This window comes from Phocoena sinus, chromosome 3, assembly GCF_008692025.1.
Source record: "Phocoena sinus isolate mPhoSin1 chromosome 3, mPhoSin1.pri, whole genome shotgun sequence".
Lineage (NCBI taxonomy): Eukaryota > Metazoa > Chordata > Mammalia > Artiodactyla > Phocoenidae > Phocoena > Phocoena sinus.
Genome location: NC_045765.1, coordinates 146,964,718 through 146,991,854, shown reverse-complemented (window position 1 = coordinate 146,991,854; position 27,137 = coordinate 146,964,718). Strand labels below are relative to the sequence as shown.

General features: G+C 38.3%; 1 protein-coding gene across 3 annotated transcripts; it reads left to right on the top strand.

Moving 5' to 3' along the window:
- Nucleotides 1–1,337: 1,337 nt before the first annotated feature.
- On the top strand, nucleotides 1,338–21,563 carry SUB1 (SUB1 regulator of transcription). 3 transcript variants are annotated; one of them, XM_032627286.1, is made up of 6 exons: nucleotides 1,399–1,445; nucleotides 2,985–3,197; nucleotides 3,956–4,028; nucleotides 6,143–6,265; nucleotides 16,212–16,320; nucleotides 18,507–21,563. In XM_032627286.1, exons 3-6 carry the CDS (start codon nucleotides 3,957–3,959, stop codon nucleotides 18,584–18,586), a joined length of 384 nt encoding a protein of 127 aa, XP_032483177.1. In that variant the 5' UTR covers nucleotides 1,399–1,445; nucleotides 2,985–3,197; nucleotide 3,956; the 3' UTR covers nucleotides 18,587–21,563. The 3 variants fall into 3 exon arrangements, 2 of the variants coding, with proteins under 2 accessions (XP_032483176.1, XP_032483177.1); XM_032627285.1 differs by lacking the exon at nucleotides 2,985–3,197 and having other exon boundaries at nucleotides 1,338–1,445; XR_004349249.1 differs by lacking the exons at nucleotides 1,399–1,445; nucleotides 3,956–4,028; nucleotides 6,143–6,265; nucleotides 16,212–16,320; nucleotides 18,507–21,563 and adding an exon at nucleotides 1,482–2,561 and having other exon boundaries at nucleotides 2,985–3,191.
- The last annotated feature ends 5,574 nt before the right edge of the window (nucleotides 21,564–27,137 follow it).

The window sequence follows — 27,137 nt, the reverse complement described above, 5'->3', positions numbered from 1 at the left end:
TAACTGCATTTGGGTGTGTAAACTCCAGGCTGGCAAGCTACCATGCTGGAACAGTGGTTCCTGAGTGAGTTTCATCTTTTTACAGTCTAATTTTCATATTTTTATTTTTGACTCTTTCATCTTTCTCATTGAAGTGTATCTTGTATAATGTAAAATGCACAAATACTAAGTGAAATTTTTACATCCGTACATGCCTAACCACCACCCAGACCAAGATTTATTCAGCATCCCCACAGGTTCTGTCATACTCACTCCAAGTGATATCCCCCAAGGGTAACCTGACCTAGATCCCCATGGATTATTTTTGCCTTTTTTGGGAATGTTGTATAAAAGGAATTAAACAGCAAGTGTTTCATTTTTAAAAAGTGGTCATCTAACCTGACACTGAATGAATAGAAGTGGCCTAGAGTATTTGCAATCTGCCTCAGTCTGCAGCAGTGTGACTCAGGCAGTGCGGGGTTTGAATCATGATTCACTCCCTGTATAACCTAGAGCAGAGCTTATTTAAACTTTGTGACCCTTGGTTTCTTCATCTAGAAAATGGAGAGAATAATCATTCCTACGTTGGAAAGTGCTCGTTAGGTTGATAATTATATGTAAAGTGCCTCACTGCAGTACCTGGAACATAGTGAGTGCCTGATAAATGTGTGTTGAATATATATTCTTGGCTATAGTTGGCATTCATTAAATATAGATTCAAAGACTCTATTAGCCATACTCCTGCTTGTAGTATGGATTTCTCCTGCCTTCTGTGAACTACCTTACACCTCCAGGACTTCAGTTTAGGTACCTTTTTTTTTTTTTTTTTTTTTTTTTGCCCAGCGGCTTTCCGGATCTTTGTTCCCTGACCAGGGATTGAACCCAGCCCTGGCAGAGAAAGTGCCGAGTCTTAACCACTGGACCGCCAGGGAATTTCCCAGGACTTCAGTTTAGGAATGTGTGTGGGTGTGTGGCCAGGGACTTCTGCAAATACTTTTCTTCGCACTTTCTGGCATTAAACGTTATGACTTTGGCTTCCTTCCTTCGGATTTTGTTAGCCAGGGTCAAATACCAGAGTAGGGGGTGGCGGGCAAGGATCCTTTCTCGGAAAATGGGCCAGAAGTGTTGATCTTTTTCAGACATTTCACTTTATTACAAGAAACATTTATGGAGCAAGTGCAAAGCTCGGTGCTTGCCATTCATGTTTTATTCGTTCCCTCACTCATTCACAAGTCAAATCCAATCTTCGCTGCATCTCACTTTCGTGGCACCGGTTAAGGATGAGGGGCGGTCCCTTTAAGGCCCTGGAAAGGGTCTCGGTGTTGGTTTCTGCGGGGAGGCCACGCCCCATCACGTGCGCGTGGTCTCAGCGGGGCGGGGCAGGCGTCTCTTTGCTGCCGTCACTTCCGTTTCTCTGTCAGTAGCGAGCGGGCGAGCTGGAGGCAGTTCGGCTATCGGAGCGGAGCGTGAGTGCGCGGACCCCGCCCCCACCCCCTCGAAACCGCCCTCGGTCGGCCCTCACCTTGCCAGCCTGGTCGCTGCGCGCCTGCAACCCCGGTCCCTCTCATCGACGACGGCCGCGGGAAATGGCGGCGCTGCCTGATCTCCCCCGTGCTTCCTCGGCCTTCCCGGACCCCTCCTCATCCCCGACCCCGCGCCCCACGCGCTTCAGGCCTCTCGGGCCCCCGAAGCTGGCCCCCGGGAACGGCCCAGGGGCGGCGGGGGAGGCGGCGCCGGGCGGGGGCGAGGAGCCGTGGGAAGGGGGCCGGGGCGCCCCCGGGACAATGCAGTGGCGGCCCGGGCGGGGGCGCGTGCGGGGCCTGCGTCTACCCAAGGTCTCTCCGGGGTCCTCATCCCTTCCCCCAGGAACGGGGACCCGGTCGGAGGAAGGCAGGCGGTGCGGCGGGGGCGACTGGCGCTGGGGGAGTGAACGGCTGCTTTGCTGGGGGGCAGTGAGCTCTTCGAGGGAAGAAAATGGCGCTTGGTGCAAGTCCCTCCTCTCCCACGCCGTCTCCTCCGCATTTCGCCGTCTCCTCCGCATTTCGCCGCCTCCCACGCCCCCTCCGACCGACCTGTCTCCCACCGCCCAAGGCGTTGTCAGCCCCGGGGTTCTGGCGGCTGCCTGGCGTCGCCCGGCCCCCTTCCTCCGTTTTGTTGCTTATCACCCTCGTGTTGTACCGAATTCGCGTGCCTTTTAGTCCTAGTTTATTTTCACCTCTTGTTTTCTAATCCCTCCTTCCCCATGCTTTCATCAGAGATCGGAGATTTTTAAGTTGTGTTTTGTATATATATTCCACACCAGCGCTGTTAGTAGCGCCTCGCCAGAATTGCGAGCCTGCCGCCCTCCCCCCCCCCCCCGCTTTTTTCCCCTTGAACGGTAAGGGCTCATTAAGTAAAAGTGAAAATATATTTTGTTACAAGTTCAAACATGCTGGCTTTAGTTACCGTTACCTTGTTTTCGTGTCGGATGGACTTATTTGGGTTAAACAGGAGGTGGTTCTTTGAAATGATCTTAGGCCCCCAGGAACCTTTCATGAACAGATGGTATAGTTATGCCTGACCGTTTCAAAGTGAAAAACAGGGTACGTTCAGTTGGATTACCTTTAAAAGAAAAAATGCTTCTTGGCATTATTAGCTAGCATGAAAAACAACTAAATTGATTTTGGAGATAAGGTTGGAAAGCGGAGCAGTAACAGGATTAATGTATAAAACGTGGCTATAAATGTTGCTTGCTCCCCTCTGAATTTACTACTCTTGGCATCAAGAAAGTGCCAGATAAAATCAACATGGCTGGCTTGGGCATGGTTTGAGCTTTTTGAATTTAGTGGCTAGGCTAGGGATGGCCCATTTCTTTTACCTTGACTTCCTGTTTCGGGATGCATTCAGTGCCCTTGCTAATGACAAGTTTAGTCGAGATCTGGATTATTTATGGGTTTTTTGAAGTCTTTTTTTCCGCTTATTTCAGCAAACATTATAGTGTATGTTGTGTATATTGGATCCTTTAGGGCATACAGAAGTTAATAGGACTCAAGTCTCTTCTGAGATGGAGGTGGAGAGAGCAAAAGATACTTGTTTTGAAAATAAGCATTTTACCACTTGGTATTATAAGTGCTTTGAAAAGAGGTACAGCGTGAAAGTCCTTGAATTTTGGGAAACATAGAAGCACAAGACTCTGCCTTGCCCTCAGGCACTCTGTAAACATCCACAGGGAAAGCAAGGTACTGGCCTGTGTGCCTCTGTCTGGGGGGACCTGGGGAACTAGGGTCATAGTAGGAGTTGGAGGAAAGGTTTTGCCCCTCCCATAAGCAGATTCTTCAAATTTTAGTTGTATTCCAGAGTAGAAAATCAGTGTAAAATGTAAATGAACTGTGAATTATGTATAACTTTGATTCAGTACTTGCTCCTTTGATTGGCATGGTCAAAAAGCCAAAAAAATTAAGAACATATACAAAATATGAAAAATAGGGTTAGAATGGTAAAATTAATTAAATACCGACATCTATGTAGTACAGTTGTTCACCATGCTGTGTGTAAGTTGGTATCAGTTCCGGCAGTGAGTAATTGTACATAAGTCTCCTCAGTGGCAAGTATAAAGCAGTACTGAGAATTAATTCATATTTCTTCTTGGTTTTAACAGGGATTGCTGTCAGATGCCTTTTTGCAGTTTACCCTAAACATAAACATCTAACCCTGCTAAAATGAAGTATAAAAAACCCCATTGACTTTGAGAAAGAGAGAGGTGTAGGAGTATGAGATGTGTATGACATTTAGTTCTTCTTGCTGGGTTCAGAACTCTTCACTTTGCATGTTAAAGAGCATAGATTAAGAGCATAACTTCTGTGCTCAGTGTAACAACTCCAGTACCAAAAATGGTAGAAAGAACTGTGGAACTTCTTGAATCTTTGATTGGGGGAGAGTTAATTTGAAGGTAGTAGAGCAAATTATGAATTATTTACATAATGTATTTTTCTTTCAGAATGCCGAAGTCAAAGGAACTTGTTTCTTCAAGCTCTTCTGGCAGTGATTCTGACAGTGAAGTTGACAAAAAGGTGATATACACCATGTGACTTTTGTGATACTTAATTCAGTATTGCCCACATCCAGTTCTGAAGGACTGCACAGCATATCAGAATCTTAAAATGAGAGCCTGGATGGGTGTTTCTGAAAGTGCAGATGGCCCCTGAACCACTTGACTAAAGTGCCTAGGGTGCTTGGTGTACACGCACACGCCAAGCCCCGATGTCAGACTTGAGCAAGTCTTCTGACATTAACAAGCTTCCTGTTGTGGCTTTTTAGGACTCGTAAGGCTTCCTAGGGGAATAGCACTAGATTTAGACCAAAGCCACTATTTGCCATTATTTAGTAATCTTCCTAATCTGTAGGTATTCTGTGTAGTTGTTGAGCCAAATTATCTGAACTCCTTGAAAGCAGATGTCAGTTTGACAGTCTTCTCAGCCTTGTTGTTTATCTAGCCTTCAAGGATTACATAAAATTTGGCTTGGTACATTTTAAATTAGAATGTTACTTACTCTGGTTCCCTCCTTTTAATTAAATCAGCACCCAGCAAAGCTAACATGAAAGTACCCATTTTGATAGAAGAGGCTTTTTCTGCATTAGGTGATAATTGTGCTATAAGCTTAACTGTGCATTCTGCTTAACTGAGCATCTCACACTGTAGTCAGGGCTTCTTCCACGCAGAATTGTCCTTTATCTCCTAAAACCTTACATAGTTGTGTCTCTGAGCTCAGTTAGCAGTGTTAGTTAAAAGAAAAGAGAGCTTATATGAGAGTCTTGGAGGAGATGGACTTTTATAGGAAAGTACATAGTGTAATATCACCTGGAAGGTTGAAAAAAAACTTCAAAGAGCATGCATGGCTATATTCAAGAAGGGAATGTCTCTTAGTTCTTTAACTTGCACATAGTATAGCATTTGAATACATTGATTTAACAAGTTTTTTATTGAGCTTTTATGTGCCAGGTATGTGCCATTCCACAAGGACTATATAGACCCTGATAAAAAGAATAATTGCTTTCTGCTTATTGAGCTGAGGTAATTTTTGCTATTTATCCCAAATAATACTGTTAATCCTGTAAGGACTTAGGTTAAATGAATCCAGTCTTTCAGTTTGTGTACATAAATACATACATTATATCAGTATTTTACCTAGCATCACATAATTTGGTAAAACATTAATAGTTTATATACCTTCCACTAAGGAACATGAATGCCCTCTACTGTTTGGATTGGGAACTCTACTGGATTTCATGGACTGTTGGCTCATTTTTTAAATAAATAAAAGTAATTAATTAATTTGGTTGCACCGGGTCTTAGTTAGTTGTGGCAGGTGGGCTCCTTAGTTGTGGTTCCAGGGCTTCTTAGTTGCAGCATGCATGCGGGATCTGGTTCCCTGACCAGGGATGAAACCCAGGCCCCCTGCCTTGGGAGCTCAGAGTCTTATCCACTGCGCCACCAGAGAAGTCCCTGTTAGCTCATTTTGAGAATGAAGCTATATGAAAAACTTTTAGAGTAATGCTGCTTTTAAAACATTGTTTTGATTTTGAATGCTAGTGTAACACATTACTGTTTATCTTAAGTGATTTTTTTGTGATGAGTTGTTGACTTCTGGTGCCCAGTACAAAATACCTTTCTTAGCTTTGCCTACTCATAAACTTGCTAAGACAATTTAAGTCCTTTTTGGAATAGGCAGGCATAAATAATCATAAGTTGGTGGTATTCTTCCTAATTAGTACATTTTCTTTGTAAAAATAAGTAACTGACTAATTTACTAGAGTGGTTTCCAAAAGTTAAAGTTTATTCAAAAGCAGCAGCCCCCATACCTCCATCTTTTTTCTCTCCCAAAGAAATTTTATGAGGGATCCCAGTCTATAAAATAACTTTCTCTGGTGAATACCACTCTAATGCCTGAAGTATCTTTTGGGTTTCTGAGAGCAGTTTGAAAACACTGCACTAGATAGCAGTGCTAGGTTAGTTTCATAGTTCTGTTGTCAAGTGAAACTTGCTTGTGTATATATTTATGATTTTTTTTATTAATAAATGGAGTGTTTTGATCCTTTAAGTCTTGAAAAGTAATGGAATATTTTGAACCTGAGATATGTTTTGTTTTTATGCAGATTTTAACCATATTCTTGTTTTTCTTTCAAGTTAAAGAGGAAAAAGCAAGTTGCTCCAGAAAAACCTGTAAAAAAGCAAAAGACTGGTGAAACTTCAAGAGCCCTGTCATCTTCTAAGCAGAGCAGCAGCAGCAGAGATGATAACATGTTTCAGGTAAAGTGGGTTATTTCCTTAGTTCCAGAGGAAGTATTTCCTGGCTTGATCTAAAGAATGTTAAAAGTACCTTAATCTGATAATGCATAATAATCTTTTATGTATGTTACAATTCTCTTGACTGAGGATATTCCTTGAAATATAAGAAGAAGTTAGTAGAAATGAAAGCAATTTATATGATGCTAGATGATTGTTAAAATCTAGAATTCTGTAGTTTTGCTGTATTTAAAACAATGGGAATTTAAAAGTTAGAGAAATGCAAAAAAAGATTGAGAACTGCACGTTTAGAGAGCAGCTTGGAGGAGATAGGTCTAGTATTGGGCTGTGAAGTATGGATAGGATGTTACTGGAGGGGAAACAGCAGTATGACCTGCCCAGTTTTGGCTTGATAACAGAAAGGGTGAATGGGTTTACTAAAATGGGCCCTCAGTTTATTTGTTGTGGGGATTAAGGTTGAGTAGTGAGGTAAAGTGAGGGAAGTTCATTAGAGGGCTTTGATGAAATTACTCAGGACTGGCATAGCTTCTTTCCTTGGGTTTCTTATCTTGTTTTAGGGAGACTTGTTATTGGCATCATGGTACAAGAAGGATTTATGGGAGAGGCAGTGGGGATAAATTATGTGAGGTGGTAAGCTTAGGTGGTTTTCCCAGAAGATGAAATAGTGATGATTAAGATCGCTGGTGAGGAAGAATGGACTAGAGGAATGAAGCAATCAATGAAGACTGGTTTTAAATTTGAGAGACAATAGAGATGAAGGTTTCATTGATAGATAAGAGGAAAATAAGTTAGTTTTAATGGCAGAGGTGGTTAAGTTTGGCCTTTTGGATCTGATTGTAAGTGTGATAAAGTGTCTCTGCTTTAGAACCTAGAAGGCTTAGTTGGGAACTGTTCATGTGGGTCATTAGTATGGTTGACTGAAACCTTCCACTGAAGTAAGTATAAACAGAGGTAGAAGAGGAGGTGACTGAGGACATGCCTTGTGATATTCAGGATGGAAGGAAAAAAGGATATAGGTTAGAGAAGGTGAAGGAAAATAGGAAGAGTACAGTAATGGGAGCAAGAAAAAAATAAGTGCTTTGTGGGAGCATAAACAAGATAAGCGTTTCAAGGAGACATTAGTATTAGTCGAAGTCAGAAGGTTGGACAAAAGGAAACTGCAAACATTTACTTGACTAGAAAGTAAGGCTTGTGTGTGTGTGCACTTATTTTTTTTTTTTTAAAGCTTACTGATGTCCTTGAAAGACAGTACCAGGATTAATGTGAGAATGGGAAAATAGAAGTTTTACTCAATTTTGTCTTGTTATAGCTCTAGATAAAGAAATAGACACATGCTAGCTGTGCTTAATACTGTATTGAACGTTGGAGATGTACTAAGTAGATTTTCAGGCGCACTGATCATACAAAAAATGGTAAGGATAAGGAGATGATATGTTAGCTTGAGTGTAGTAGTCTTTCACTCGGAATATGTACATTGAATCATGTTATAAATCTTAAATACATACATTTTTTAATTAAAAATTATGTAAAAAAGTGACAAAATGCAGATGGATTTTTATGGGTTTTAGTCTTCTGAATATTTTAGAGGAACTAGGAGCAGATTAGATTAATTTGACAGAGAATTTGCAGATGCCTTGAAGTGCTAAAGAGCTTGGATTGTGTAGGAATTATGAAGCCCTTGTGCCTGGAGCCTAGAAAGTTGGCTGAGAGTGTAGGTAGGAGGTCTAGTTGATGAGGAAGGTGAAGGCCAGATCTTTCAGGGCTTTCCTGTTGGGAGACCAGTTTTAGGAGTTTTAGTTTCATTCTAAGTGCAGTGGGAAGCTATTTTAAGGGGCAGAATGAAATGTAAAATCTGCAAGAAAGTATCCCTTCCTTTCATAGACTTTCCTCCTATATAGAATGAAGGACTGCTTTGGAATATTTCAACTTAATGTTTGTACTAAAGGTAAAAACTTTCAAGTATTTGCTTGGCAGTTATCTTGGGCTTTTCTCTGATCAATTCTGTTCACTGTATGCCTGCTTGTACTTGGATAATAGAGCATCTGTGGTCTATTAATGGATTTCATCTTGTCTCCTTTACTCCTGATTGTACAGATAAAGAAACTAGGGCCCACATTTAGAGATTTTATTCTATTAGAGCAGTTTTGGGAAACCAGTTCTTTTTTTATAGGGAGGTTATCTCACCAAAAGAAGTGAGTTCAGTTCTTAAGCCCTCATTTGGGAGGTTCCCAAGCCTCAAAGGCTGTTAGACCCCTCACCCTTTTGAAAGTGCCTTTAGGAGGATCATAGAGGCCTGATTTTCAGAGTGACTTTTCACGGACCTAGTGAATACATTGGTTATGTAATTTAAAATGAGGATTTCATTTTTATTAGTAATAATGGTTTGATAATTTAGGAAAGACAGGTGAAGGATGGGGTTTTTGGAAGGAAAATCAGTTATGCTCGTTGTGTTCTGTAAAGTTTTAAAAAAATCTATTTATTTAATTTAAAAAATAGAGATATATATTTCCTATATTTTTCATTTACCAAGAAAATGCCTTGAAGACAGCTCCCAGAGTGGAACTTTTTTAGACATTGCTAGTATCTTTAAGGACCTGGGTTATCAGGTATACTTTACCAAAGACAAGTCTAAAATCTAAATTAAAGTTGTTTGAGTATTGCTTAGCAGCCATAAGACAGGGTTTTTTTTTTTTTTTTTCTTTAACCTAAATACCCATCTCTTGAGAATAGAACTGGAGGAAATGATCTTAAATTTTGGTAAAGCAGTGTGCATCAAACATAAGCGGCTCTCTAAATGTAATATTTGAAGAGAATTGTGCCCAAGGAAAGTCACTATGCTAATCTTTTAAGCTGTGGAATGATTTGGGCAGATTCCTGAGTAGAGAGGGGATACTACTAGATGCTTGCTTTTGTCTGGTTTCTTCAGCTCTGAATTTTGAGAATTTGGTTCCGAAGGGATATAATTTACCTGAGATGACTTATGTGATGTGGATTGGAGAACTATCTTGTAATTACTTAGTACCTGTGTCTTAAAAGTTCAGAATGATTGAGGCGGGGGACTTTGATCCCTATTCTTCTTCAGAGGGATCCCTGTTCGTCTTCAAAATTCAGCACAAAGGATCAGTAATACTGCTTTAGTTGATTTGATGATTTTAAGGATAAGCCTGTTACTTTTAAATTATGTTACTACTGAGTCAGGTGTTCTTAACCTGGGGGTTTATTTTGGGAGTCCATGAAATTAATTTTTTTTTGGATTTTTTTGTATTGAAGGGATTATTTATAACCATCAGTACCCCAAAGGGGACAGGAAATCAAAAAAATTTAAGAATCACTCTTCTGTATGACGTACATATTATTTTTCTCTTGTTAATCTCCAGATTATGTGTGTGTGAAAATACATGCATTCTGTTGTGTCATTGTTTTCTCCTATGACATGTAAGTGCAATGATCTTTATTTTTTCTACTTTTAATTATATCTATACTACTACCTCCTCATTTTTAGGGGGTAGTTATTTTGCTTTTTTTTTTTTTTTTTTTTTTGGTAAGAATTTGTCAGCTTTATGTCTCCTCAAGGAAGAGGTGACTATTGGGCAAGTTCTTTTCTTTTTTTAAAAATAAACTTTATTGAGATATAATCCATATACAATAAAATGCACACATTTAAAGCATAATTTGGTGAGCTGTAAAAAACGTACATGCTTTTTAAAATTTTGTTTTAATTTTTATTGGAATATGGTTGATTTACAGTGTTGTGTTAGTTTCTGCTGTACAGCAAAGTGGATCAGTTGTACATATACATATATCCACTCTTTTTATTGGGTTGGCCAAAAAGTTCTTTCGGGGTTTTCCTAACAGCTTACAGAAAAACCCGAACGAACTTTTTGGCCAGCCCAAGTAGATTCTGTTCCCCTATAGGTCATTACAGAGTACTGAGTAGAGTTCCCTGTGCTATACAGTAGGGTCTTACTAGTTATCTATTTTATATATAGTAGTGTGTATATCTCAATCCCAATCTCCCAATTTATCCCTTTCCTCCCTCCCCCCCACTTGGTAACCATAAGTTTGTTTTCTACATCTGTGACTCTATTTCTGTTTCGTAAATATGTTCATTCGTACCATTTTTTTAGATTCCACATATAAGCAGTATCATATGATATTTGTCTTTCTCTAAACGTACATGCTTTTGTAGTGAGGCCGTTTCCATCACCTTGGAAAGTTCCCTCCAGACCTCCCTTTATAGTCCATTCCCTTTCCCCAGGTAAGCACTGATGTAATTTCTGTCCCTAGAGATTTATTTTGCCTGTTCTAGAGCCTCATATAAATGGAATCATACAGTCTGTATTGTTTTGTGTCTGGCATCCTTTGCTCACCATAATGTTTTGAGATCATTCCTTGTTTCAAGTATCAGTGGTTTGTTCTTTTTTATTGCTGATTGGTATTCCATTGTATGATTGTACTACAGTTCGTTTATCCATTCATTTTGGGTGGACATTTGGGTTGTTTCTAGTTTGGGGATATTAGGAATGAAGCTGCTGTGAATATTCTTGTACAAGTCTTTTTGTGGACATTTTTGCCTTTTGGGTAAACACCAGATGTATTTGCTGGGTCATAGGCCAAGTGTATGTTTAACTTTAAGAAGCTGTCAGACTTTTCCAAAGTAGCTGTACCATTTTACAGACCCACCAGCAGTGTATGAGATTCCAGTTGCTGCACATCGTCACTGGGTATTACCAGTCTTAAAAATTTTATCCACTTTAATTAATGGATGTGTAGTTCTACTTTGTATTTCCCTAATGTCTGATATTTTTGTTTGAAGATTCTGTTCAGATCTTTTGCCTATTAAAAGGTCATTTGATTTATTGAATTTGAGGGATTTAAAAAAATATTTTAAATAAAAGTCCTTTGTCAGATACAAGTATTGTGAATATTTTCTGAGTCTGTGGTTTACTTTTTTTATTTAAGTATCTTTAAAAAGCTTTGATTTTGAAAATGTCCATTTTCATCAATTTTTCGCTTTTTTGGTTAATGCTTTTTGTTTCCTGTTTAAGATACAGTTCTCTACCCCAATGCCAAAAACAAAAATTTTGCCAGTGTTTTTTTTGCTACACTTTTTATAGTTTTAACTTTCATGTTTAGGTCTCTAATCCATATAGAATTAGTTTTTTCTGTGTATAATGTGAGATAGGGGTTGAGACTCATTTTTCACCCCTGTACAGATAATCGAATTATTCCAGTACCATTTGTTCAAAAGACTATTCTTTTCCTGTTGAATCACCTTGGATCTTTAAAGAAAATCAGTAAATATACAAAATATTTATCTATTTCTAAACTCTGTTGTAGTCCATTGATCTCTATGTCTGTCTTTAGTACCACACTTTCTTAATTATGATTTTATGGTGAGTCTTGAAATCAGGTAGTGTAAGCCCTTTAACACTGTTCTTCACTTTCAGAATTATTTTTGCTATTCTATGTATTTTGTATTTTCATACACATTTTATAATCAGCTTGTCAGTTTTTATCAAAAAGTCTACTGGGATTTTGATTGGGATTGGGTAAATCTGAAGATCAATTTGGGAAGAGTCAGAACTTGACAATATTGAAGTTCCTGTTCATGAATATGGTATCTCTGTCCATTTATTTAGATCTTTTTTGATTTCTCTGTTTTGTGATTATTCTGGTATATCTTTTGCTAAATTTATTCCTAAGTATTTTGTGTTTTGATTCTATCGCAAATGTATTGTTTCTTTTTTTTTTGACTTATTTTATTTATTTTTTAACATCTTTATTGGAGTATAGTTGCTTTACAATGGTGTGTGAGTTTCTGCTGTATAATAAAGTCAACCAGCTATACATATATCCCCATATCTCCTCCCCCTTGCGTCTCCCTCCCTCCCACCCTCCCAATCCCACCCCTCTAGGTGGTTACAGAGCACTGAGGTGCTTTCCACTAGCTATCTGTTTTACATTTGGTAGTATATATAAGTCCATGCCACTCTCTCACTTCGTCCCGGCTTACCCTTCCCCCTCCCTGTGTCCTCAAGTCCATTCTCTGTCTTTATTCCTGTCCTGCCCCTAGGTTCTTCAGAACCACTTTTTTAAAATGTGTTGTTTCTTAACTTCGTTTTCCAGTTGTTCATTGCTAAACAATATGTACGATATTACATGATATATGTAAGTGTACATATATATTCTATATTTTATATATTTACATGTTATATATGTATTTTTTTGGACTTCTTAGATTTCTCTGTTGATGACGATTTTTGCTTTTACATCATCCTTTTCATTCTTTTTCTTGCTTTATTGCTAGTATTTCCAGTACAATATTGAAAAGAAGTGGTGAGAGCAGACATCCTTGCTTTATTCCTGATGTTAGGGGCAAAGTATCCTTCTGACTCTTCTTTTTCCTCTAGTGCCTCTATTGCTTAAACTCTGGAATGAATGTGCATACTGTGGATTTGGTGCTTTGGGCTGGGAGAATGAAAAGTCATGGGATAAACGTGGTGCCGTTTTCTGTAGGGCCCATCTTTATTTGAAAATTCACGTTAAAGCTTTTTATGCTAAAATGAACACTGGAGAAAAAAATTAAAAAAAAATAAAGTGAACACTGAATATATTAAGGGGCAGTATACAAAAGAAAACGCACAGTAAGTTTTTGGTTACAATAAGGGGTTCAGATGTTGGTAGAGCAGCATCGGTCTGCGTCCTCAGGCTTCCCCTCCTTTCACCCCCACAGTTCTTTGGTGCTGGTGTTCCCTGAATCATTATTGCCAGATTTTAAGAGAGTCAGTTAATTGACCTATAACTTTTCCCTACTTTGTATAATTTCTTATTTATAATAGTCAAACAAGTTATTTGAAGAGTGATTCGGGACTTCAAATTGTAAATTCACAAAGTTTTAAGTATGTGGATGGTCAGTTACGTTTGGGAGAAAGAACATGCCTCTTTTTAAGTTCATCTGTAGCATACAAACATTTATACACACCTCATTGAAATTGTGGGTGAGGAAGCTTGTTAGAAGTTTCTAGGGATCGAGGGTAGAAGTGAAGCTAGCTAACAATGTGTTGTGTTAACTGTATTGTACCATGCTTTTTACATAAAATAACTGAGTACTTGTTATTACTACTTTAAGACTGATAAAATGCCGTTCATGTACTTACACTGTTTTTAAAAAAAGGTTGCTTTCAGTCTTGATCTTTAACTTTTTTTCTAGTGAAATTTTAAAGTTGTAACCCTGTTTTTCTGCTTCTGGTTTTTTTTTTTCTTTTTTGTCCATAGTTCAGGGACCTATAAAGGCTTCAGAATTCTCTTCCTGGCTTTTCAAGTCCTTTTCAGTATAGCTCCATCTATTCAGCCTTTTGAATCTCATCAGTATTGTATCTTTCTGCTTTCCTTGGTCTATGTCCTCATCACTTTTTTCTCCCTTTTGCTTAATTAATGGCCTGTCATTTTTCAAGGTCAAATTCCACCACCCGAAGTCTCTTGCACTACTCAAGCCCACACTGAATGCTTACTTGACTTACCTAATCAGTATTACTCTAGTAGGTTTTCAGTGTATTTTAATTTTATCTATTCATCTGTCACATGGGCTTACCTTAAAAACCAAAATGAAACAATGTTCAGTTCAGTGCTATAGGTGCCTAAGATACTTAAAAATTTGTTAGGTATTAAATCAGTGTTATAAATCACTATTGGGAGTTTCACTGTGATAATTATTTTGGTCTTATTTATTTAGTTCATCCATTAAAACAGTTTGCTCGGAACCCGGTATGACAGGCACTAGGGGACACAAAGGACTGTAAAAAATAAGCCGTTAAAAATGACAGTAAGATCACTGGTGACTTTAGCATAGGCATTGGGAGTTTAATCAATGGAAACAGCTATTCTTGCCTTTCAAAGATTAGCAATAAAGGGAGGAAGGAAACATGAGGAAAGTTATACAATGCAGATTAGGGAAGATGCCTTATAGAAAGAGGAGAATGAGCATGTTTGGAAATGGTAGATAAGAACCAACAGGAAGGGAAAGAATGTACAGTCGACCCTCAAATAATGCAGGTTTGAACTGCCTGGGTCCACTTATACACAGATATTTTTCAATACTAAATACTGCATGGTTTGTGGTTGGTTTAATCCTTGGATGTGGAGGGCCGAGGTATAAACTATACTTGAATTAACCTCTGAGTTGTTCAGGGGTCAGCTGTATACGCAAGAAATGGGATACAAAAGGTAAAGAACTTAAGAATTGATGAAGATGTGGGTAAGTACTGAGAAGAGAGATTTGAAGGCACTTAACCATACCTGATGGACTGTATTTTCTCCATAAAGCATGAGGCATACCCAGCAAATAGGGGGCACACTAGTGGGATGAGAAATTTGAGAACGAAAATGAACAAGACCTGAGACAAGAAAAAGCAGCCTGAGAGGACGTAGGCAAGATGGAAGCCGTAAATGTGTACTTGTATCAGCACAACTGTCCTTCTACTATAGCAATACTTGATATCCCAATAAAAGGGATTATTTAATCATTAAGGGACCCAGGTTTATAGGGAAAGCAACTTTTACATGATGATGTGTTTCAAGCACAAGATCACAGCTAGTATTTAAGTCAGGAAGATTGAAGAGTAGGTTTAAAGTGAGTCAGATAGGTAGAGGTAGAGGTTTTGATCAGATATACTGGAAAGTGCTTATAGACACTTGGTTGAGTAAGCCTTTTCCTTCCCTGTGCAATCTGTAGTTTGTGTTAAGCAGCAGTAGAAGGTTTTTGAAAAATAGTTTTCTGTGGACAGTTTTAAGTTCTCAGTTTGCGACTGTAAGTGGAGTGTATTAAAGATGTTATTTGAAATGAATGTCTAAAAGGAAAAGCCATCTCATGTTACTGTTGACTGGAACTTTGTATTCTTATATTCAGAATGGTTGCTAAAGCAATGTAGCTAGCTGAGTCTATGGATTCCTACGGTGTGGTTTGTGCAAGATTTTGCTTTGTAATGATCTTTATGGTAAAAAAAAAACACTTAACATAAAACTTATCATCTTAACCATTTTTAAGCATACAGTAATGTTAAGTATGTTCACTTTATTGTGAAACAGAGCTCCAGACTATTTTCATCTTGTACATAACAACTCCCCTTTTTTCCCGATCTCCCCCCAGCCCCTGGTAATCACCATCCTACTTTCTATCTTAATCTGACTATTCTAGGTACCTTGTATTTTTTTTTTTAAAGCATACGAAATTTTAAAAAATTTATCTATTTTTTGGCTGCATTGGGTCTTTGTTGCTGAGCGGGGGCTTTCTCTAGTTGTGGCGAGCGGGGGCTACTCTTCGTTGCGGTGCGTGGGCTTCTCACTGCGTTGGCTTCTCTTGGTGCAGAGCACAGGATCTAGGCACACAGGCTTCAGTAGTTGCAGCACGTGGGCCCTAGAACACATGGGCTTCAGTAGTTGTAGTGTGTGGGCTCAGTAGTTGTGGCGCAAGGGCTTAGTTGCTCCGTGGCATGTGGAATCTTCCTGGACCAGGGATCAAACCCATGTCCCCTGCATTGGCAGGTGGATTCTTGACCACTGGGCCACCAGGGAAGTCCCTAGGTACCTCATATTAAGTACTGGAATCATCCAGTATGTATCTTTTTGTGATGAGCTTATTTCACGTAGCGTAATGTCCTCAAGGTTCATCCTTGTTGTGAATAGCACGTGACAGAATTTCCTTCTTTTTTAAAGCTGAATAATACTTTGTTATATATGTCCCAATTTAACGTAAAAGTGATCGGAAACGTGAGATGGGCTTTTTTCATCTTTTTAGAAACATTCTAACAGTGATAGTTCCTTTGGTGTAGTTTTGATATTGAGAATAGTAATTATTTTTGTGATTAAAAGTAGAGTGAGTGTGCAGCAAGTGTGAATATAAATATGGATGCCATTGTTGAACACCATTTTATGTTTTGTTTCTTTGCAGATTGGGAAAATGAGGTATGTCAGTGTTCGGGACTTTAAAGGGAAAGTCTTAATTGATATTAGAGAATACTGGATGGATCCGGAAGGTGAAATGAAACCAGGAAGGAAAGGTAAGATTTAATTTCCTGAATTTGGTCCTGATGTTGGGACTAAATTTAAAATTATCTAAGCTTGAAATTGTTTGGACTTTATTTGAAATTGAAATAATGTTGATGGTGCATAGGGCATGGGAGATCCTCCTTGAGTTGATTCTCTTTATCTTCTGTAGCCTTTTTTGTTTTTGTTTTTTGGCTTCACTGTGCGGCATACAGAATCTTAGTTCCCTGACCAGGGATGGAACCTGTGCCCCCTACAGTGGAAGTGCGGAGTCTTAACCACTGGACCACCAGGGAAGTCCCTGTAGCCTTTTTGGACAAGACACTTAACTTATTTTAATGAAATGTCTTAAATAAAAGCTTGTTGAAATATCTCCCTCCCTCCCCCCAATAATACCCCTAATATCACTTCAGTTGGCTGCTAATTTACTTGAATATACCTTTAAAAAGATTACATCAATTCTGAAGTAGAATGGGGGCACTGGGAAGGTGTAAAATCAGGAATGGAAAATTCTGGTTTACAGCGTTTCCTTTTGGTTCATCTCCAAACAGATATTCTTTAGGGTGGTATCCTTGAAGTGGGTCTTTGTCCTCCTTCCATTTTTGCTTCATCCAGTCCCAAGCATGTCATCATCACAGAAGCATGCTTTATTCATTCACCAAATAGCTACAGAACATTTGTGTACCAACAGAAATTCGTATATTTGGCTGGTTAGCTGCTTTAGATGGATCCTTAGTTAATGAAAAAAGTGCCTTATTTTCTTCTACTCTGCCTGCATGTCATTTTGAAAAGTACCACTTGTTTGCTTCATGTAATTTTTGACTGTATTAAACTTAACATTTATATGCTTTCGTGCCCTTTTCTTCTTCAGGCTACTTCTGGAGTGATCATTCAAGTTGTCCCAGTGTAGCCAATGCCAGATTTCTTTTCTTTTTCCTGCAAACATTTACTAAAATGATTTGATTAGCCCTTCCTAAGTATTGCCCTAATATAGTCTCCTCTTTCCTCTCAACTTCATGGCCTTCCAGCAGTTTTCTGAGAAATTCATTAATCTTCCAATTCTAGTTTATTTCTGTGCTTATAAGGGTCAGGCATTAGAACATTGTAAATTTAAAGCACAAAGTACTTTCTGTTCATACTTTTATGTCTTAAATAGAAACATGTCATTAGCTAATGTTTTAAATGTTTATGTGTCTGGTGATAGGCTGAGATTTTATTCACATTAGCTAATTTAATTATTCACAACAACCCTTTGAGTTATAAGCAGCATTTTACTGATGAGGAAACTGAGGTTTAGAGGTAATTAATTTTTTAAAGACCATAGAGTTAGTGACAGTGAGGCTGGGATTTGAACCCTGGCAGCATGACTCCAGAGTGCACTCTTTTTTTTTTTTTTTTTTTAAGCAGAGGTCTTAGAAGCCCATATGATTTAAATTTATTTCTTTATTTATTTATGGCTGTGTTGGGTCTTCCTTTCTGTGCGAGGGCTTTCTCTAGTTGTGGCAAGCGGGGGCCACTCTTCATCGCGGTGCACGGGCCTCTCACTATTGCGGCCTCTCTTGTTGCGGAGCACAGGCTCCAGATGCCTAGGCTTGGTAACTGTGGCTCACAGGCCCAGTTGCTCCGCCGCATGTGAGATCTTCCCAGACCAGGGCATTGGCAGGCAGACTCTCAACCACTGCGCCACCAGGGAAGCCCCAGAGTGCACTCTTAACCAGTATGCACAGTCTAAGAAGTCCTGTTTGGATCGTGTCTCGGGGATTTTTCCAAAGTGAAGTGAGTGCTTCTGGAAGAGCTCAGCACAGTCATTCATGCTGAGTTCCTGTGGAAATTTTGAGCAAATGTTGGAAACAACTGGTTGTAGAAATGGGGTGTCACATACCGAATCTGGGTCTGGCCACATAGCCTGCCAGTTTGCAAGCACTTGTGACATAAATCTTCAAATCATCATTTGCGCTCCCTGGGTATAATAGGCATTATGCAGGATGCAGTGTTGAAAGTAAAACTGGGTATAAGATTTACCTGCTAAGGTAATTGTGATGAATGTGTAATTAACAAACGTAAGGGATTTGATTTTTAATGTACTATTGTGCCGTTCAAAATGGCAATTTAGATAAAACAGTATTTTAGTTGGAAGTATGAAAATCCTCAAGAGAGCTTAAGTAGATATTCAATTTTTGATTTTTAAACTTTTTTTTAGGTATTTCTTTAAATCCTGAGCAGTGGAGCCAGCTGAAGGAACAGATTTCTGACATTGATGATGCAGTAAGAAAACTGTAAAATCAGAGCAACGTAAAAACCTGTACTGTTTTAGTTGTTTTAATCTGTCTTTTTACATTGGCTTTTGTTTTCTAAACATTGTTTTCCAAGCTATTGTATATTTGGATTGCAGAACAATTTGTAAGATGAATACTTCTTTTTAAATGCGCATTATTAAAAATGTTCTGAGTGAAGCTAATTGTCAGTTTTATTAAGGAGGATTGCTTTTGTGTCCATCATGTAGTGTAAAATAAAATCAAGTAATACAATCTTAACTGTTGTGGCCTTCTTTGATCAGAAAAGTTGGTACTATTTAAGGCCGAAAGTAACAGTTTATCGACCTTTTAGTTTCAACTCAGCTTTTATGTTCAAAAGGATTAGCATCGCATTGAATTTAGAAAATTTTGGTTTGTGAAATTCATGGTTAATCTGTTTCCTTCTAGTCAAATATCTGGACTTGTTTGATTTTTTTTTCTTTTCCCCCCACCCCAATGATATTTCACTTTCCCCTTTTTTTCTTCACTTCATTTTCCTTTTAATAACTTGTTATGTTCAGTTTTCGTTTCGCTTTTTGCTCTTTTTCTTGAGTATATTATGCTAATTTGGAAAGTCTGAAACTGTCAAAATGTTACTTATCTCAATAAGGTTCTTGTAAGTAAAATATTATATGAGAACTACAATCACTAATTCTACTGTATTAAATACTAGGAGATATAGTTTGATAAACAACATGGCTTGTACGAAAACTCCGAGCAAGTAAATGTATGTATGTCATTACCTGTAGTGTTCTGTGTAGTTGTTATCTTATTGCTTAGTCTGCAGAAAATAATGACTTAGATGTCTGATTTGCTTTCACTTATTAAACATATTCACCATGGGATGATGTCTATAAAATCAGATATTGTTAAATTAGACTAGGATTTAATAAAAATTGTGAAAGCTTACTGGCCTAACATTTTATTTTATGACATTGAGTATGGATTATATATAGCCAGAGATGTCACTGAGCTTAACTGTCATAGTAGATAATGTGGTCAATTTTTAGGGGAAAGAGCACAAAGAGCACATAGTTGTGTTTTTTAGCCTTTGCTTCAGTAGACTTGGTTCTTTTGCAGTTCATGTATGGGACAATAGCATTCTAGACTTAACGTTACTAAGTTTTAGCAGGCACTCTGAAGTGATTTTCATTGAACCATAATGATGAAGCAGACATAGGTTGAGGCACAGATTTCAGGGGCTTTGCAGCAATAAATAGGACATGGTGTGCCTTAGGAGAAGAATGTAAAGAAACTATAACTGAAATTACAGAAGGTGGCCGTGAAGAGGAAGGAATTCTCTTCACACTAAATGATAACACATGATACCTTGATCACATTGATAGGACACAGTTCTAGATAGAATAGTAAAAAGAAAGGTTTAAAGACATGTAAAAAATTCTTGCTGACATTTGGTAGCTAATCTCAAATGGTTCCTACCATATCAGAGAGTTGCACTATTATAACAAGTTTGATTACTATGTCTAAAACATTTTCTAGCAGAGTTGTCAAGGGCTTGATTTCAAAACCATCTGCCAGGTCACAGAGTTATCAGTTTTTTTTCTGGCAGCTGTTCTAAGTGTTTCTTTTACATTTTTAAGATTTTTAAGAAGTGTTTTTTTAGCAGTAACCCTAATATGTGCATAATTGGGGAAATAAATCCTCTTTTCTGGTATTTTAGCCTTCATCACATAATAGATATTAAAGTATTCAGAATACGTATTTTAGACAAATCATACTTGTTTGAAAACTTTCCCCTTATTTGGGAACATATTAACTGAATTGGGTAGATTTGTAAAGTATTCCTTATTGTATGTACAGAAAGGGTAGTTGGAACACAGAACTCTGATTTTGGTGTAGATGAAGAGGGAGTAATGGGTAAATTTCCTAGGTTTATGTGAAATTACAAGGTGTATGCATTTTGAAACAATATGCTAATACAGAGATGTGCTGCAATCTGTTACCTAGGCATTTTCTAGCTGTTTAGTATTATGTCATTCAAACTTCGAAATAAGGAGTGTTTCTCTGGCAGACTTTGGTAATGTTCTTGGTTAATTCATTTCAGTACATTACTGGATATGTAATATACAGAAATTATTAATCGTGTGTGTGTGTAGAAAAGGATGAGAACTGGGTTAAAAGAAGAGACTTTTTAAAGTAACTTGTGCTGGAAAGAAAAGATAGGGTATATTGTTTTCTATTTAAACTTTACCTTCTTGGTAAGATTTCTTCCAGGAAGAAAGTGTGACATTTTCAGGCACTGGTTTCTTAGCCTGGTAATGCCAAAATGAATTTAATTCACGCCAGCCCACGAATCTGTGCAGTAGCAGGGCCTTTCTAGTGGATTTTTGTCTTTGTCTTTTTAAAGTACAAGCAGCATTTGACCAATTTCTAATGCTCTTGGCGTTTAAAGAACAACCACTAAAGAAAAACTCATAATTTTATTCTTTTTTATTTTGCTTCATAAATGCTTAAGAACTTCTTTTGAAAGAAGAATATTCCTACCTCATTAGCTAGTCAAGATGCTGTGATGGTCAGCCTATTCTTCATAATGTGTTTAGGGAAAAAGACAGGAAAAGTAAGTACGTTCTGGCTTGGCTATTGAGGGGAAAAGAGAAAGAACTGAGTATTAATTATTTAAATGTTCCTGATGGCGGTATGTTAGAACTATAAAAGTTTGAAATTTTAAAGAAGTGCTAATATTTAGGTATCTCTCCTTAAATTCTTTGCAACTCACTTTTTATGGAAAATCCAGTGAAACACTCAAAAGTTTTTGCTTTTTTTCTTTAAAGTGGTGTTTTTCCAGATAAACTCTAGGGGTAAACATTCACATAGTAACAAATATGTAATTCTGTAATTGTGGAATACCTGTCTGCTTTGTTTGGTACATCTTCCATGGAGATGTCAATGAATATACTGCATCTGTGAATATTTTAAATGTTGAAATAAAAACAAGAAATGTGCCCTGTGTGTCATCCCAGTTTCACAAACCCAAAGATGAATCGCTAAGTTATCTCTTGAATGGGTTTTATTAACAAATAGGATACCTTTCTTTGTGAATGCTTTGGAATGTGAATTAGCCTTTGAGTGTTAAATCTTCTGAGGACCTCTGGGACTGGGTGCTGTGGCCTCACTTTTTTCATCTACTTGATCCAAATGAAAAAATGCAAATATTAAGCTGTACGTGGCCTCTTTTACTTTACCTGTATGAGTGCTTTGTGGTCTGATTATTCCTTGTTAAAATTAATGTATAAAGTCTCTATTTTTCCCTTCTTGATTAGTAGTTTTGCTTATTAGTTAATATTGAGATCTCTCATTGTTTAAATTTCTATTTAGGGAAATTTACACAGGGATAGAGAGATCCATGGAAGGTTACTTATAACTCTTGTTTTGTTTCACTTTGAATTTTAGTGAAACATATTGACTTAAAAATCTAGTCAAGAAGAAAATAGTACTGGAATTTATACAGTTAACCACTGACGTTCCAATTTTGTTGTATGGTTCAAAGGAGTTACGGTACGGGATGGAAAAGGAGTTTGAAAAGTGTGAAACGTTAAAAAAATGATGTGAAATTATTTACTATATAACATTTTATTCAAGACTTATGGCCATCTGTGTCAAAGATCTTGCTACACAGACATTCCCCTCTTCCCCCACTCACTTCGTGTAAATTCATCACAGAGTTCAGACCTTCCCGGACCTCCTTTTACAGCCATTTAGTCCTGGACTAACAATGACCTAATGTTTCTGCCTAAAGTGAAGCACTGCTCTTATTTCACTTTTTGGCTCTTGATAGAGTTTAAATAGTATATCTTTCTGCTAGATAACTTATTTTAGCATGGAAGTGATATAGGCCGCTTCCTTTTTCTAAACTCTGCTAGAAAAAAAAAGCACTTATCGTGAATCTCAACAGTTGGATCCTAAAACCTACCTTGGTAACAGAATGCTTTATGCAAGGGGCTTCTCCTACCAGCCAAGCCAGAACTTAACTAAAATTGTGTGTGTTTTGGAAAAAGTGGTGTGAAGTTCCAGTTTGGCCCTCTTCTAATTAAGCCCAGTGTACTGATAGCTCCCGCTCTGGCTTTGTTTCTCAAATGAGTTATTGCAAGAATGATACAGAGAATTCCCATATATCCCTTCACCCAGAGATTCCATTCAGATTTTGCCAATTGTTCCAGTAATGTCTTTATAATGAAAAGCTTCCAACCAATTTCGTTGTTAGTCTTCACTCTGACACAGTTCTTCACTTTTTCCCTTGCTTTTACAACACTGACGTTTGTTTCTGGTGTCTTGGAGGTTCGAAGGTCATGAGTGATGCTGACAAGGGTGGACAAGGCCTAGAAGCTGGTTGACTGTGGAGTTGGAAACTTAGCTGGGTTGTGAATGAAAAGTGGGATGGCAGCTGTGGAAGCATGTGGGATCAAGGGCGGGTGTCTGATTGAAAGAAACACAGTGTGTGCAACATCTGTGACATGCAGAGTTGGCTGCGTTCAGTACATGTTTAAATTGACCTTTGATGTCAGCTACAATTTCAATCACTTCCCACTTTTGTTTTCTGGTGACTTTTTCTAAGTGCCACCTGAACTGTGAGTACTTTTAATAATTTTTTTTCAACATTTAATTGGAGTATAATTGCTTTACAATGTTGTGTTAGTTTCTTCTTTATAACAAAGTGAATCAGTTATATGTATGCATATATCCCCATATCCCGTCCCTCTTGCATCTCCCTCCCACCCTCCCTGTCCCACCCCTCTAGGTGGTCATAAAGGACCGAGCTGATCTCCCTGTGTTACGCAGCTGCTTTCCGCTAGCTATATATGTCAGTGCTACTCTCTCACTTCGTCCCAGCTTATCCCTTCCCCTCCCCGTGCCCTCAAGTCCACTCTCTACATCTGCGTCTTTATTCCTGTCCTGCCCCTGGGTTCATGAGAAGCTTTTTTAGATGCCATATATGTATTAGCATACGGTATTTGTTTTTCTTTCTGACATATTTCACTCTGTATGACAGACTCTGGGTCCATCCACCTCACTACAAATAATTCAGTTTCTTTTCTTTTTATGGCTGAGTAATATTCCATTGTATATATATGCCACATCTTCTTTATCCATTCATCTGTCGATGGACACTTAGGTTGCTTCCATGTCCTGGGTATTGTAAATAGTGCTGCAAAGGACATTGTGGTACATGACTCTTCTTGAATTATGCTTTTCTCAGGGCATATGCCCAGTAGTGGGATTGCTGGGTCATGTGGTAGTTCTATTTTTAGTTTTTTAAGGAACCTCCATACTGTTCTCCATAGTGGCTGTATCAATTTACATTCCCACCAACAGTGCAACAGGGTTCCCTTTTCTCCACACCCTCTCCAGCATTTATTGTTTGTAGATTTTTTGATGATGGCCATTCTGGACTGGTGTGAGGTGATACCTCATTGTAGTTTTGATTGGCATTTCTCTAATGATTAGTGATGTTGAGCATCCTTTCATGTGTTTGTTGGCAATCTATATCTTCTTTGGAGATATGTCTGTTTAGGTCTTCTGCCCATTTTTGGATTGGCTTGTTTTACTGATATTGAGCTGCATGAGCTGCTTGTGTATTTTAGACATTAATCCTTTGTCAGTTGCTTCATTCGCAAATACTTTCTCCCCTTCTGAGCGTTGTCTTTTCATCATGTTCATGGTTTCCTTTGCTGTGCAAAAGCTTTCAAGTTTCATTAGGTCCCGTTTGTTTATTTTTGTTTTTATTTCCATTTTTCTTAGGAGGTGGGTGAAAAATGATATTGCTGTGATTTATGTCAGAGTGTTCTTCCTGTGTTTTCCTTTAAGAGTTTTTATTGTGTCTGGCCTTACATTTAGGTCTTTAATCCATTTTAAGTTTATTTTGTGTATGGTGTTAGGGAGTGTTCTAATTTCATTCTTTACATGTAGCTGTCCGGTTTTCCCAGCACCACTTTTTTTTATTTTTAATGTTTGTAAAGCTTGTTTATTTTAAAATTTTATTTATTTATTTTTAGCTGCGTTGGGTCTTTGTTGCTGCGCGCGGGTTTTCTCTACTTGTGGTGACTGGGGGCTACTCTTCGTGTGGTGCGCGGACTTCTCATTGCAGTGGCCGTTCTTGTTGCAGAGCACGGGCTCTAGGCACACAGGCTTCAGTAGTTGTGGCTCATGGGCTCTAGAGCACAGGCTCAGTAGTTGTGGTGCACGAACTTAGTTGCTCCGCGGCATGTGGGATCTTCCCTGACCAGGGATCAAACCCGTGTCCCCTGTAGTGGCAGGCAGATTCTTATCCACTGCACCACCAGGGAAGCCCCCAGCACCACTTACTGAAGAGGCTGTCTTCTCTCCATTGTATATTCTTGCCTCCTTTATCAAAGGTAAACCCACACACATATGTTCACCTTTTCTCTGGGCTTTCTATCTTGTTCCATTGATCTGTATTTCTGTTTTTGTGCCAGTACCATACTGTCTTGATTAATGTAGTTTTGTAGTATAGTCTGAGGTCAGGGAGCCTGTTTCCTTCAGTTCCGTTTTTCTTTCTCAAGATTGCTTTGGCTATTTGGGGTCTTTTGTGTTTCCATACAAATTGTAAAATTTTTTGTTCTAGTTCTGTGAAAAATGCCATCGGTAGTTTGATAGGGATTGCATTGAATCTGTAGATTGCTTTGGGTAGTATAGTCATTTTCACAATGTTGATTTTTCCAGTTCAAGAACATGGTATATTTCTCCATCTAAATAGTATTGTCTTTAATTTCTTTCATCAGTGTCTTATACTTTTCTGCATACAGGTCTTTTGTCTCCATAGGTAGGTTTATTCCTAAGTATTTTATTATTCTTTTTGTTGCAATGGTAAATGGGAGTGTTTCCTTAATTTCTTTTTCAGATTTTTCGTCGTCAGTGTATAGGAATGCAAGAGATTTCTGTGTATTAATTTTTTATCCTGCTACTTTACCAGATTCATTGATTAGCTTTAGTAGTTTTCTGGTAGGATCTTTAGGATTCTCTATGTATAGTATCATGTCATCTGCAAACAGTGATAGTTTTACTTCTTTTCTGATTTGGATTCCTTTTATTTCTTTTTCTTCTCTGATTGCTGTGGCTAAAACTTCCAAAGCTATGTTGAATAATAGTGATGAGTGGGCACCCTTGTCTTGTTCCTGATCTTAGAGGAAATGGTTTCAGTTTTTCACCACTGAGAATGGTGTTGGCTGCTGGTTTCTCTTATGTGGCCTTTATTATGTTGAGATAGGTTCCTTCTGTGCCCACTTTCTGGAGTTTTTATCATAAATGGGTGTTGAATTTTGTTGAAAGCTTTTTCTGCATCTATTGAGATCATATGATTTTTATCCTTCAGTTTGTTAATATGGTGTATCACATTGATTTGCGTATATTGAAGAAACCTTGCATTCCTGGGATAAACCCCACTTGATCATGGTGTATGATCCTTTTAATGTGCTGTTGGATTCTGCTTGCTAGTATTTTGTTGAGGATTTTTTTTTTGCGGTACGCGGGCCTCTCACTGTTGTGGCCTCTCGCGTTGCGGAGCACAGGCTCCGGACGCGCAGGCTCGGTGGCCATGGCTCACGGGCCCAGCTGCTCTGCAGCATGTGGGATCTTCCCGGACCAGGGCACGAACCCGCGTCCCCTGCATCGGCAGGTGGACTCTCAACCACTGCGCCCCCAGGGAAGCCCTGTTGAGGATTTTTGCAACTATGTTCATCAGTGTTACTGGCCTGTAGTTTTCTTTTTTTGTGACATCTTTGTCTGGTCTTGGTATCAGGGTGTTGGTGACCTCGTAGAATGAGTTTGAGAGTCTTCCTCCCTCTGCTGTATTTTGAAAGAGTCTGAGAAGGTATTCGCTCTTCTCTAAATGGTTGATAGAATTCACCTTTGAAGCCATCTGGTCCTGGGCTTTTGTTTGTTGCAGATTTTTAATCACAGTTTCAATTTCAGTGCTTGTGATTAGTCTTTATATTTTCTATTTCTTCCTGGTTCAGTCTTAGAAGGTTGTGCTTTTCTAAGAATTTGTCCATTTCTTCCAGGTTGTCCATTTAATTGGCATATAGTTGCTTGTAGTAATCTCTCATGATCCTTTGTATTTCTGATGTGTCAGTTGTTACTTCTTTTTCATTTCTAATTCTGTTGATTTGAGTCTTGTCCCTTTTTTTCTTGATGAGTCTGGCTAATGGTTTATCAATTTAGTTTATCTTCTCAAAGAACCAGCTTTTAGTTTTATTGCTCTTTGCTGCTTTTTCCTTCATTTATTTCTGATCTCATCTTTATGATTTCTTTCCTTCTGCTAACTTTGGGGTTTTTTTTGTTCTTTCACTAATTGCTTTAGGTGTAAGGTTAGGTTGTTTATTTGAGATGTTTCTTGTTTCTTAAGGTAGGATTGTATTGCTATAAACTTCCCTCTTAGAACTGCTTTTGCTGCATGACATAGGTTTTGGGGTCATCGTGTTTTTATTGTCATTTGTCTCTACGTATTGCTTGATTTCCTTTTTGATTTCTTCAGTGATCTCTTGATTATTTAGTAGCATATT